Raw genomic sequence first — 14023 nt, 5'->3', positions numbered from 1 at the left:
TATGTGGAATGAAGTGGGCGGGCATCGGGAGGCCACTATGGCACGGGGCAAGCACTATGGGCAGTCTATCTGAAGTGTACCTGGCGTATAAGATGACCTCCCACTTGGAGGCATATTTTTCAGGGCCAAAAAATCGTCTTATACACCGGCAAATACGGTAGTTGTCTGAGTCCTACCCATCAACTCTGAGGTGTAAGATAGAAAATGTTTCCCTCCAATAAATTCTTCTTGTTGATATCTTAGATTTTCAGGCTCTTTCCGCCTCTAGTCACAGTAGATCAGAAACCTGTTTCCTGCTTCCTGTCCTTCTTCTCTCCCTGCTCTTTCCACCTCCCTGCAATCACCTCCATGAGCCCAGCACTGAACATGCCTGGGCTTTTCCCAGGCTCCTAACCTCAATCTGTGATTCCTTCACTTGCTCGCATTCTTCTCTCTTCTTCTGTTTTCACTGAGACCCCATATTTCCTTCACCTGTTCTTTATCCCTTCTTTCTTCCCACATCATAGTGCTTATTCCTGTGCAATTTTTTCCTGTGATTTTTGTTGGCTAGATAAACGATGTATCATTTCATCTAGGAAATCACTATCTTCAGGGCTTACTTGTTTGCTTTGTTTGTTTGATTAGTCAAATATGGTCAGATTTCTAAGGTGCCGACTAAGCACCAGTTGTTGTGTTAGATGCTGAGGAAACAGAAATGAGAAGGCTTCCGGTTCCTTTGAAGAACTACCAATAACAGCAGGGGTAACAAATAGCGTACAAACTGTTCAGTTCTTCAGCCGTGTAAAACTTGTTTGGTCAGTTTTTTTTTCAGTGTATTCATGATGAGTGAGTGAGTATTCTGTATTTGTTGAACACAGAGCTTTTACATGTCCATTGGGACAGTTTTGTTATTTTTGTTACTTTGTTCAAACCTATATATATCTTTATTGGTTTTTTGACTGCTTACTGTCAGTTGCAGAGAGACAGATATGCTGAAATCTCCAGTTATACTTGTGGATACATCTGTTTCTTACAGCTTTGTCAGTTTTGCTTTATGTATTTTTAGGTGCATTCAAATTTTAGATTGTTGTATCTTCCTGCACATTGGAACCTTTTATCATTCTGAAGTGATAACCTTCATTATCTCTGGTAATCCTCGCATTAAAATCTGTTTAAGCAGTGTGATGCTTTTTTGTATAATACTTGATGCCTCTTTTCCTAGCCTCTTCTATTTGCTAGATGAGGCTCACAAATAGCAGAGTTGGGTTTCATTGTTCTACCCAATCTGACAACCGAATCATTTAGACCATTTACATGGTCTAAATATTGATATTTTGAGTTAAAATCCACCTTATTTGGGACTTTCTTCTTGTCTTACTGTTCTGTTTCTTTTTCTCTCCTTTCTCCCTTTCTATCGATTCGTTATTTTTTATCATTCTGTTTTTCTCCAGGCTGATTTAGAAGTTATACATATTCCTTATTCCTAATCTTTACATGGTTACCCTAGATATTGCCACATTTTAAAGTTAATGCCTTTCTACCTCCTTCCAGATAATAGGACTTTAGAACGCTTTAGCTCTCTTTACCTCCTACTGGTTTACATATTGTTATTTCCATATATTTTTACCTTTTTTATAATTTCACAACATATTATGATTGTTTTCTTTAGTCAGTGACTGTTTAACCTTACCAACATATTTATCACTTTCAGACCCTCTGATGGGATCCCCTTCCCTGTCCTGAAGGGCTTCCTTTAGAACAGAGGTGTTCAAAGTGTGGTGCAAAGGCCCGTGGGATGTGCACCCTTCTAATAGTTTGTATGAGGAAGTGGCAAGTAATGAATAGGAAGTACTCATAAGACGGTTTTACTCCCACTAAAATATGATAGTTGGCTTGAGGATAAGCATTTGTGATTATTTAAATTGCAAGCTGAACTAGCTGCTTTTCTCACAAAATACCAGTTACTTGAAAGAGCAATTGAAGGCTGGCCGCATGGCACATTGGTTAAAAACTGGCTTGGGATGCCCGAGGGCCCCGGTTTGGATCCCACATATGAGGGCCAGTGACACTGCCCTCTGCAGCTAAGATGCTGAACAACAGCTCGACCTGGAGCTGGGCTGCTGTGGGTCGGCAGCGACGGCATAGGCTACAGTCCCCTGCTGCAATGGGCTGCCATAAGCTACCATGTGTGGCCAGCAGCCAGCGTGAGCGGCCAGCAGCCGCCATGATCGGCCGTCCAGAGGCCGGCGACTGATCTGCCTCGCCCAGGAAGAGCGCAATGATGGTGCCAGCTTGGGCCAGTGAAGCAACATCCTCCACAGCTAGACTGAAGAACAAAAGGACAGCAACTTGTCTGTTCCCCTGCCCCTGAGTCCCCAGTGCTGTTCCCCTTCCCCAATTCCCCAATAAAATCTTTAAGAAAAGAAAAGAGAACAATTCACAAACAAAGGTTTTTCAGGCTTTGATTTTTGGCCAACATTTTCTCAAAAATGAACACAGTGAGCCTGTTATTTTAAAGAAAAGACCTGAGAGTATTTGTATAAATTATAAAATTCAAGTTTATAAGTAAAAATTAGAATCTTGGAAAACATACCATTACAAGTTGACTTTTTAATATTGTATAATAAAATGTGTCAATATTTGGAAGATCTGCATAATTCAGTCAACCAACATTCCAAATGACCTATGCATGACTTATAAAATCATGCGTGAGTAAATTATCCATTCAACATGCTAGACAGATCAATGGATTTTCATGTGACAGAATATGAAAAGCTTTTGATACAGATTGTATATTGGAACTACCTTTTAAGAAACTGCCACTTGTTGCGTTTTGGAGAATCAAAGGAGAATGTACACAATTATCTGAAAAGACCATTAAAATACTTCTCCCTTATCCAGTTACATATGCATACATTAAGGAGATTTGGAAAAATATAAAACATTTCCAGTTTTCTCAAAAAGTAGTTTTGTCTTGGAAAACATACTTACTTTTCATTAAAAATATATGTTATCTGTTAACATATAATGTTTATTATTGCTACTTTTAAATGAATTACTAAATAATAATGTTTTAATTTCCATTTCAATTTTTAATATATTAAATAGTCACAGATAAAATGTACATAAAAGTTCCTTGGGTTTCTCAGTAATTTTTAAGAATGTAAAAATGAGAATTGCTACATTAGAGTTTCTTTTACAAAGTGTCCACTGGTGGCAAATCCTCAGGTTTTGCTTGCCTGAAAATGCCTTTATTTCATCCTTATTCTTAAAAGATGCTTTCAAAGACAAAACTTATTTTTGTTAAACACATTGAAGATGTTATTCCACTGTCTTCTAGATTCATCATTGCTATTGAGAAGTCAGCTGTCTATGTGTTTCTTTGAAAGTAATTATTCCTTTTTCCTTCTGGCTGCTTTTTAGACTTTTCTCTTTGTGATGTTTTATAGTTTCACTCTGATGTGTCTAGGTATAGATTTCTTTTTATTTATCTTGCCTGTTATTTGTTAGGCATCTTAAGTCGGTGGATTGGTATCTTTCATCAGTTCTGTGGAAGTCTCTGATATTCTTTCTAACATTTTGCCTCTGCCTCATTTTCTAAAATTATGACTAAACATGTACTAATTAGACCTTTTTATTGTATTCTTTTTGTCTCTCCAGGCTACATTCTACATAATTTTTTCTGTCTTACTATTCAGCTTATAGTTCTCCCATCCATTGAGTTTTAAATTTTATTTACTGCATTTTTCATTCCTAGAAGGTATGTTCTTTTTAGATCTACTAGGTCACTATTTATAACCGCCTTTCCTACAGGTAATTTCAAGCTTTGCCTCTTATTTTTTAAATATTCTAAGCAGAGTTGTTTTGTAGTTGATAATTCTAGTATCCATCTTCTTTATGGGTCTCTTTATACAATCTGTTCTTTCTTCTGTTTCTCCCTGATGCTGCTACCTTGCCTCCTTGTATGTGTGGTTATCTTTGATTATCTGCTGCTCTTTTTCTTAAATAAGTATCTATATTAGTAATATGAGGCCTAGATTTTAAGTTACTTCCTCTCAAGATGATTAGTGCTGGGTACTGGGCATATTACTAGTCTAAATGACTTTAAATGCAGTGTCCTGGACCTCCAGAGCTGAGAATACCTGGGTTTGGATTCATCCTCACCTAATTAGGATATCCTGTGTGAGTCCTTACTGTGGGGAGGAGTGCTATAGACCTTACCCTTTGGCAGGCCCTGGGCTTTGAAACCTGTGCTCTTTATCGGAACCAAAGATCAGGTTCACCTTACGTGCATATGCCCTCAAGTAAAACATCTGTGTTCTACTTACCTGTCCAAGTTCCTGCTTTTGCTTTAGTTTTGGTTCCAGCACCCATGTTTTAAACCATTATGGGAAACTGCCTCCAAAAAATAGTGTGTTTTAAAATTTTAGTCTAACCATAAAAATAAGGAGCTTGTCCTATGAATATAGCTGCCATAATAACTTTGAGCTCCCCCCATATATGGAAGGCAGAGCTCATTCAGTAAGCTTCGAGAGTCTATGCAGTATAAAGGTTAAGATCACAGGTTCTGAAATCAGACTGCCTGGGCTTAAATCCTGGCCCTGCCACACAGTGGTCTGAATTGGTGCAAGGTACTTCATCTCTCCGTGCCTGGGTTTCTTCATCTACAAAAGGAAAATCATGACAGTGCTTACCTCGTTTAGTTGTTGTGAGGATCAAGTGAGATAAGGCAGGTAAACATTTAGCACAGTGCCTGGTATGCACCTGGCTTTCCAGTGTTTAGAGGAGTGGGGTACATAGTACGTGTTTGATAAGTATTCACTATTACTTATGGTAAGCATTTATCAAGTGTCTCCCACGCAAACAGTCTCCATTAAATTCTCTGGTCTTTGGCTGTGTTCAAGTTAGCAAGGCGGCACACTTGCATGAAACAAGCAGAGAGCAATTAGACAGCATTAATGATCTGCTTACATAACGATGGCATTTTTGCGATAACTTAATCTTTTATAAACTCGTGATCAGGGTAGCAGAGGATCAATGCTTTTAGTGGAGGTGGTTTGATAAAGTAGAACCATGCGGACTGGTAATGATGGTACCAGGGGTTGTCAAGAGCAACAGCCGGTATCACTTTGTGAGGGGTGTAACTGTCTAACTGTTACATTGCTTTGTATACCTGAAACTAGTAAAAAACAAAAACAAAACAAAACCAAAAAAAGAGCAACAGCCATGACTGGGATTCTGGTGCTAACACTTTTCATCAGTACATAGTTATGACATGTTTCTCTATATTCAGGGTCTCACTAGGACCCCCAGAGGCAGCTATATTTATTTCCACTTAGATGATCAGAAAAGCAAGGCCTAGAAAGTTAAGTGTGGAAGAGTAGAAAGTGATAGGCTGGTGCAGTCAATTCAGAGAGCAGCTTGGGATTCCTAGTGAAGGTGAGAACGTGCATACCCTGTGACCCGGTGACTTTATTTCTAGGAATATAGCCTGGGGAAATTCTTGAACATGTTTACAGGTAGCATGTAACATTTATGAGGTAATATGTCCTGCACTCAGTGGGGCACTGGACAAAAACCCTTTGACTCATACACACCGTGAAATACAATTTAACAATTATAATAGATAATATAGATCATATGTATTAACATGGATAAAGCAAGAGAACTAAAACTAAGCGGGCAACTAGTAGATAAATAAGATCTAGAGATCTAATAATGCACAGCATAGAAATTATAGCCAATACTTATAAACTTCAAAGTTGTTAAGACGAGATCTTAACTTTCCTCAACACAAAAAAGAAATGATAATTATGTGGTATGATAAAGGTGTTAGCTAAGGCCACTGGTGTAATCATATTGCAACACAAATGTATCAAAGCAGCACATCTCTAACTTACACAGTGTTATATGTCAATTATACCTCAATTAAAAAAATGAGGAAAGCTAGTTACAAAGGATAAATTTAGTGTGATATTGCTTTTGTAGTCGAAACATCAGACAGTAGTGCTTATGGGTATCTCTAAAGGCGGAAGAAGTACAAAGAACAAAGTTACAAAAACATGCCCGCCCACGTGAGGACAGTGATTACTTGTGGAGGAGGGAGGGAGAGCTGAAGCAAGTATGGCAAAAGGGCTGCCATCTGTTATCTGTGACTAAGCTGACTGTTAGGTTGTTTTCTCCATGTTTGAAATGATATGATATGTTTTGTTTTGTTTTCAAATAAAGAAACTTAAAAAAGGACAGAGTTGTGAAATCAAGAAGACCTTGGTTGAAAGCCTGCCTCCCATTTTCCCAATTCCTTTCCCTCTAATGCTGTTTCCTCCTCTATAAAACAGGATCGCCGTGACTTCTTTGAGGCTGTGGTGAGGACTGGATGAGATGATATATATAAAGTGTGTGGTATAATGTATAACTTCTTATAGACACTCCTGAATCGTGTTTTTAAATGACTTGCCCAAGGTCACATAGCTAGCCTCTAGCAGATCTAGGATTTGGACTCAGGTACCCTGACTCTGAGGCATGTTGCTTCCATGAGTTCTATGAATAAGATACCTTTAGTGAAGACACAGCTCTAATTATTAGTTGGTGACATCTCCGGGAAAGGGGTGAGTGCTGCACCTTCCCTCCCAGGGAGTCACACATCACCCCTGCTGCTTTACGTTTCTCCAGGGCTGCGACTCTGAGCAAGTTGAGAGGCGGAGCCTTGAACCCTGAGGTCTGTAGCCACCTCTGGACTCTCTCTTTCCAAAAAGTGTTTTGCTGCTAGAAGAAGAAAGTTATTTTGTGATTATGTTTTAAAATATTTAGTTTGATTCACCTGCCCTGTTTTGACTTTCCCTTGTCTTTCTTTTGTTGACAGTGTCATCAGCAAAGTGGTAACAGCGCCGGAGGCTAAGCCAGCTCCTTCTCTGAATAGACCCAAGACCCTGCCACCAGCGCCCGCCCCGGCCGCTCTGCCTGTGCATGTCACCCCGGCCCCCGTGCCTTTGCCGCTCCTGGCACAGTCCCCCGTGGCCTCTGCTTTGATGCCCTCTCCGTCCCCCGCCATCTCTGGAGCCGGAAGTTCCAAAGCCCCGGTCCGGAGCGTGGTCACGGAGACGGTCAGCAATTACGTGGTATGCTACGTTTATTTTTTTAATATTTAAGAAAAAGTCACTTCAGAGCTTATACTCTTTTATCATGAAAGTGTTTCCAATTAAAAAAGCAGTATCCTATGTATCATTATTGAATTTCAGAGGCAATTCTTTATGACAGGAAAGGTATTTTCATTGCATTTTCGAGGTTTTGGCTGAGAAATATTAGATGACAGTGCTGATATATATAGTGTCCATAAATAATGTCAAAGCATGTTTTTCTTTATATTGTTTTAGAATATGACTATATACATATATACAATATCAATGTATAGATACAGAGAGGAAGAGTGATATTTAAATCCCACATTGACTTTCTTGACCAAGCAATTATATTGTTCACTTAAGAGTATAATTTGCGCCATATACGCAGCTCTGATGGGCCAGCCGCTATTTCTGAGTAATAGCACTAATTATGGCATTTCATTGGCTAACCTCCAGAATGGAAATGAACTTCCAGACCACAGAGCTCCCTGAGTAGCTGAGCGTGTTTTCAGACAGCAGAACTCACCTTGTGAAGTGAGTTTGGCCACTGACACTGCTGTGACACCAAATGTGTGGACTGTGATCTGTCAGCCTAGTGAAGGCTCGGGTCTTTCTGAATAGATGTGGTTGGAAAGTGGTGGGTTAGGGTTCATGAGAGTCATAAATCACGCAAACAATACATCTCTTTGCGGCACTATAATGATACAAAGGATAAGAAGAAAAAAAAGTATTGAGAGAGGATACAAAGACATGAAAAATTAACAGAAAGATATTAAATTAGCAATTCAAGACAAAAACAGGAGATGTGACAGAAAAACCTGTGATCATCACATTAACTTCAGGATAGTTGCCATCAGTGTTTAACTGAGGCCACATCACCCGAAGGTGGGATGATCAGGAAGAAACAGCCTCTGTTTCTTCATCTGTAACTAGGTAGGGGTTTGCATTAGACTAGATCAGGGGTCAGCAAACTTTTGAGATGGAAGAGCCACCAGGGGTCGGCAAACTGCAGCTGGCGAGCCACATGCGGCTCTTTGGGTACATACATGTAGCTCGGAAGTAAAATTGAAAATGAAAATAAAACTATCATTGTTTCCTTTATAAAGTTTTTAAAGAATATTATTCACATAATGGTGATTATGTAAAAATATATTTATGGCTCTCGAATAATGTTTAAATTGCTGTGAGGGACAGGATTGGCTCTTCCAGGGGTCAGCAAACTTTTGAGATGAAACATACCCAAAAAGCCACATATGGCTTGCGAGCCACAGTTTGCCGACCCCTGGTCTAGATGATTACTATAGTATGTACTAGCCTGAAAATTTCTGATTCTCCGGTGGATTTTTGAGCTAAGTCCCTGGAAGTGGATCAGATTTGCATAGATGTAGATGAAAAGCCTCCTGTCCGAGGATAAGATACGTGCTTTGGAGGAAAGACAGACTGTCGAACAAAATAGCTGATTCTGCGCCACCTAATAGTGTGACTTTGAATAGTGTTACTTACATTCCCTTAGCTCCATTTTTCCCATTCTTAACCTCCCCCAGGGTTGTTTTAGGATGGTTATATGAAGTAGATGTTTGAAAGAATAAATTGTCAAGTGTTCGGTGCTGGTTATTATGGATGCTGTGGCAAATTTCTCGTGTAGCCGCAGAGTCACAGCCTTCCAGTTTCACGAAAGGTCAGCCTGCAGCGGGCCTGGCCATGCGTGGCCACCTCGGCATGGGATGCTCACCCTAGACAGCTGGCCCGTGGTAACTGGTGGCGCTCTCCCCTGGATATGAGAGAGGGCCAAGTCAGAGCGGGAGCTGCCCACAGATTCCTTTAGAAAGCTTTCATAGCAACTTGTTTGTGTTTGTAGCGATGTTTTTGAAAGTGGCAGATAGGTAGAGTGAAACACATTACCCCCTACACCCATCACGCACAAAGAAAGTCCTTTCTTTTCTGCATGTCTAATCATTGTTGTGTTTGAAAAATAAAGGAAGAGCCCATACCTTGCAAAATAAGCTGAATGAAAGTATCTGCTGTGTCATTGTGAAAATTAGCTTTCAGTGGTCGCTGTTTTCAAATACCTATGATAGCATTGTTTCTTCCAAGTTGGCCTGGTTAATGTGGAATTTGAGGAAGTGGAACAACTAGGGATGCTCCTTATTTTAGAACTACTAAATTCAATAAACTCCAGAGCACACACATTTGTAGCAAAATAATGTTCAAATATGTAGCTCTTTGTCCTGCTAGGTCGCTCATTTCATTTGCCCTTTAGTGATTGTACTTTGCTGAAAATGTCATAAGGGGAATGGAAAGTTACTCAGTAACAACTCTTTTATATCCTTGATCTTATCAGCTAGTTCAGGAGAAGGGTTTGGCTAATAAGTAATAAGCTGATGCATGCCCATTTGGGGTATGCAGTCACTCCGTGCCCGCAATGCTGACTGAGGATCAGACACAGGGGAGCCCTCGAGCATTCAGAAGCATCTGTTGGTGCTGCCATAAAAATGCTGATTTTTTTTTTTTAAGATTTTTTTATTGGAGAATTGGGGGAGGTGAGCAGCGTTGGGGAATCGGGGAAGGAGAACAGACAAGTTGCTGTCCTTTTGTTCTTCAGTCTAGTTGTGGAAGACGTCGCTTCATTTGGTCCATGTTGGTATTATCATTGCGCTCTTCCTGGGTGAGGCAGTCACTCGCCGGCCATTAGATGGCCACTCAAGGTGGCTCACGAAAGCACACGCCAGCTGCCGGCCAGCCCCACTGCAGCCTACGCCGTCGCTGGCAACTCACAGCAGCCCAGCTCCAGATCAAGCTGTTGTTCACCATCTTAGCTGTAGAGGGCGCAGCATCACTGGCCCTCATGTGGGATCTGAACCGGGGCCCTGCTGCTCAGAGCTGGCATCGCAAGTGTAACTCCGAACCAACACACCACTCAGCCGGCCCAAGACCCTGATTTTTAAGAGCTTCTGTGTCTACAGCATTTCTTCAGATAAGGGTGGCTAAAGGTCATGTTGTTCACAGAAATTATCATAAAATGCTTCATTTTTGTGACTCCCAAAAGAGACTTTAAAATACTCAATAGAAGTGTCTTCTCACCGAGCACTTAGTAGCTGTTCCTTGTGGCACGTGATCCCAGGAGAGTGATGACCATGATCGTGGCTTTAATGAATTAACTACTGGATTTTCATTAGTTAAACTTGTCGGTGTATTAGAGTCACAGTATTAAGTGATCATTCTCATCCTGCCCTCTCTTTGGTTCTTTTTCTCCATTCTATCTCTGTCCCTCCCCCTTCTCCCCACTCCCCCCCACCCCCACACAAAAAAACACAACATCTCAGATCCGAGATGAGTCGGGAAATCAGATCTGGATCTGTCCAGGATGCGACAAGCCTGATGACGGGAGTCCCATGATCGGGTGTGACGATTGTGACGACTGGTACCACTGGTGAGTGCTCTGAACTTGGCCCTGAGAGGAGGACTCCACAGAGCCCATGAGTAACCTGGGTCCATCCTGGCTTTTCTCCCAGTTCGACTACTGTCCCACAAACAGCATACGAAGCCAAATCACTGAGCCAGTAACATGTAATTAATATCAGTGGGAAAAATCAAGAGTCTTTGGACTATTGTTATTCAGCCTAAATTCTGAATATTTTGCTTAACTTATATATCCTTGAGAAACAAAAAAGGAGATATTTTCTATAAGAGTTGCCAAGCTTGACAGTAACATTGAGGTAACCCCTTTGAACACATGTCATAAATTGCAGAAATAAAGAGACAGTTTATCTGGTTTTTTTACTAGCTCCCCGCAATTGAAGAAATGCTACCAAAATTTATGCAAATAATCTCATTTTATCCTTAAAATATCAGATATAAAAAGATAGAAATCCATTTAGTCACATGATATATGATAGCTATAAGATAAAAACAAAGCTGTTACTCAGAAGAATTATACTAGTCCTGGCTGAGAGGATAAATGAACTAATTAATTTCTCCACTAGAGCCTATAAAAGGGGCATTATGTAATGTAACATCTACTTGCCCAGCAAAAGTGCTACATAAATTAGAGCTGTTTGGCTTGGATTTCTGGGAAATAACGCCATAGACTCAAGTTTTCATTTAATTATTTAAAATTATTTAAAAACATAGAAAGAAAAAGAGCCTAAAGAGATACATGTAATGTGTGTATCCGAAATCTTTCTTTTGAATATGTAGGCCCTGCGTGGGATTAATGGCCGCACCACCAGAAGAGATGCAGTGGTTCTGTCCCAAGTGTTCCAACAAGAAAAAGGACAAAAAGCACAAAAAGAGAAAGCATCGGGCGCACTGACGTCGGTCTCCTGCGGGGCCCCACGGCATGGGCTCGGGGCGCCCTTCCTGCCTCGTGGCGGGAACTCGGTGCGATTGTGCCATCCGGGCTACACCAAGTTGCCGCGGAGGGGGAATCTCGGAAGGCCACGGACAAGAGGACACCATCTGCACTGGACACATCCCTTCGGGAACAGACTGGCCTGCGGCCACCGGCGGACAGTGTGATCAAAGAGAAACTCAAGTAGGGCTGTGGCGTGAGGACTGCCATGCCTCCATTTTCCTGTTACCAGTGACAAGTATTATTAACAAAAAGACCATAATCTTCCCTTTTGATTTTCTTTATTCTCTCAAAGGGCCTTTTCACGAACATATTAGGTGAACAGATGATGTGTAAACTGCCTTGACTGTGATATGAAGATGACGTCGGTAGTCTGTATACAGCTTTCAGCCTCTTTCCCTTATAGTGAGATAATCGTCACAACATAAGAGAGAACTCCAGTTGGAGCACTGGTAGATATTTTTGTGATGAAAATATACGAAGCTTCCCCTCCTTCCCGTTTTTAGTACTAACATGGAAAATGTTCAGGCTTTTGTGAAATACCTTATATTTTTTAAGAAAAAAGTTTCTATCATGTCCTGTTTGCTTTCGTGCAAATTATTTTTGTTGACTCACGTAATTTCTGTCTTGGTTGCATTCTCACCTTGCGCTTCTTCAAACTGCTGGCGTTCTTCTCACTGCTTATACATTTCATAAACTTATGTAAAAAACCTTCAGACTAGAGGATCTCCCCTCATGTAAATAATAAATATTTATGAAGTAGTTATTTTTTAAATTTTTATCGTGTTTAATTCAGGCTTTCTCTGAAATCTGTGATTTCAGCCATGTCTGTGATTCCTGCTGTTACATAAACAAAGGAGGCTAGAAAATGCCATCTGCCTTGAGCTGAACCCACACAGGGCCCAGAACATGGGGAAAGGGCCCCAGCAGTCAGGAGGGAAACACGACAATTTAAATCTATAGTTTATGATTTGGAATTGTTATCTATTTTGTTCCTGTAAATTTCTTTGACTTACTTTTATTAAAAGGACATGTAGATTCCCCAAAAGTAAAAATATATATATATATATACTGTAGCATTTTGTGTTTATATTGTTTTATTTCTGAAAAATCTATTTCATTGATATTGTGGTTTAAGGCTGAAATGAAGAATATTATGAATTTTTTTAAGAAAATTCATCAAATTTCAGGGTATCACAAAATTTTATTCTATTACTATACTGCCCACTATTTATTATATGTTATATAGATGTCTGAGAGATAAACCAAATATTTTATTTTTAATGTAAAACATCAAATTTAATTTTATTAGCATATTTTAGCAACTTTGGAATAAATATGGACTTTTACTTGATTTTGAAGTAATCCCAATTTGGGCCAGTGTAATGGATATCTTAAATGCTAGAATATGGGCTTTGAACCTAATACAAATATATTAATAGAAATTGTGATTTTTTTTTAATGCCAAGTAAATTGATGTTAGTGTACAAATTAGTCATATTTTAAGATATATTATGTGGTTAGAGAAATGAGGTTTGTTAGAGAAATGAGGTTTTCTGCCTTGAATGTTAAATTGCAAATCAGTGGGAATGGAGTAGCCCTTTTAAGGGTGTAGAATTTCATTGCCCTCCTTGTTACTAGAAGCCAAATTTTTCTGTCCCTACAAAGAAACAAAGCATCTATGTTAAGATATATGTTTTTGTTTTATTAATTTAAGATCATTCTAAATACTTTATACAATATTTTCACATGCACAAATATACCCTTATAGTGCTTTTTGGAGAGGGATGGGGGGGGGTAGGGAAGTGCAAAATAAAGATTATTGGCTATTTCATAGTTTGCTTTTCCATTTTCTTTATTTAGGATTTAGATCCTTGAGGCATGGTCGGTGGGTCTAAAGTTGCCACGTTAAGTGAGCCAGTCAAGCTACTGAAATAAGAATGGAGGTGCCTATATTTAACTTAACCCCCAATCCTACTAAGAGGCTTCAGCCCATACTACATTGAAGGAATTTCAATCAGTTTGTTGTCCCTTGCTATTTCATGGTTGCTTTCCTAAATCCAGTTCATGATTTTATAAATGGCCTTTGCAATAATAAAACCAAAGAATCATTTTCAGGGGGCTGGATAGCTCAAGGGATTAGTAATGGAATACAGAGCCTTTCACCTCTAGGTCAGTGAGTTGAATCCAGCCCGGGTCACTGGAGACCAGAGTTGTTCCCATCTTCTGACTGTTCAGTGGCCTGTGTGAAATGGCCCGGTGGTCTCGGTCTCTACTGGATGGCTGTCCACACGTCTAGCAAACGAGTTCAAGAAACTGCAAAAAGAAATGTCGGTTGGAAAATAAAACACCTGTGTTACAAAGCAAAGTTAGAAAGTTGGGCAGAGTCATTCTCCACAAAGCAGGACTGAAGAAAAAAGTAGCTTAGAAATGCCACAGACCTGACTGACAGAGTGGAGGTTATTCGCTTCCCTTAATGAAGTCCGACAAAATGGGAAAAGAAAAAGCCTGTATCGGATGAGAGAAGAAGGATACAACTGGGAAAGACGATTTCTTCGGGAGAAACATGTAA

At 39.9% G+C, this 14023-nt stretch overlaps 1 protein-coding gene across 1 annotated transcript in view; it reads left to right on the top strand.

The window, feature by feature from the left end:
- Window positions 1–12527, top strand: part of TAF3 (TATA-box binding protein associated factor 3) — a 168341-nt gene extending 155814 nt beyond the window's left edge. Inside the window, exons 5-7 of the mRNA XM_019644555.1 lie at window positions 6842–7097; window positions 10424–10530; window positions 11298–12527. Of these exons, the coding sequence (XP_019500100.1) occupies window positions 6842–7097; window positions 10424–10530; window positions 11298–11412 (478 nt within the window). The 3' untranslated portion in view covers window positions 11413–12527. The remainder of the gene's footprint in view (window positions 1–6841; window positions 7098–10423; window positions 10531–11297) is intronic.
- The last annotated feature ends 1496 nt before the right edge of the window (window positions 12528–14023 follow it).

Source organism: Hipposideros armiger, unplaced genomic scaffold (assembly GCF_001890085.2).
Source record: "Hipposideros armiger isolate ML-2016 unplaced genomic scaffold, ASM189008v1 scaffold_88, whole genome shotgun sequence".
Classification (NCBI taxonomy): Eukaryota; Metazoa; Chordata; class Mammalia; order Chiroptera; family Hipposideridae; genus Hipposideros; species Hipposideros armiger.
Note: the sequence above shows the minus strand (reverse complement) of the source record. Positions and strands in the feature narration are given on the sequence as shown.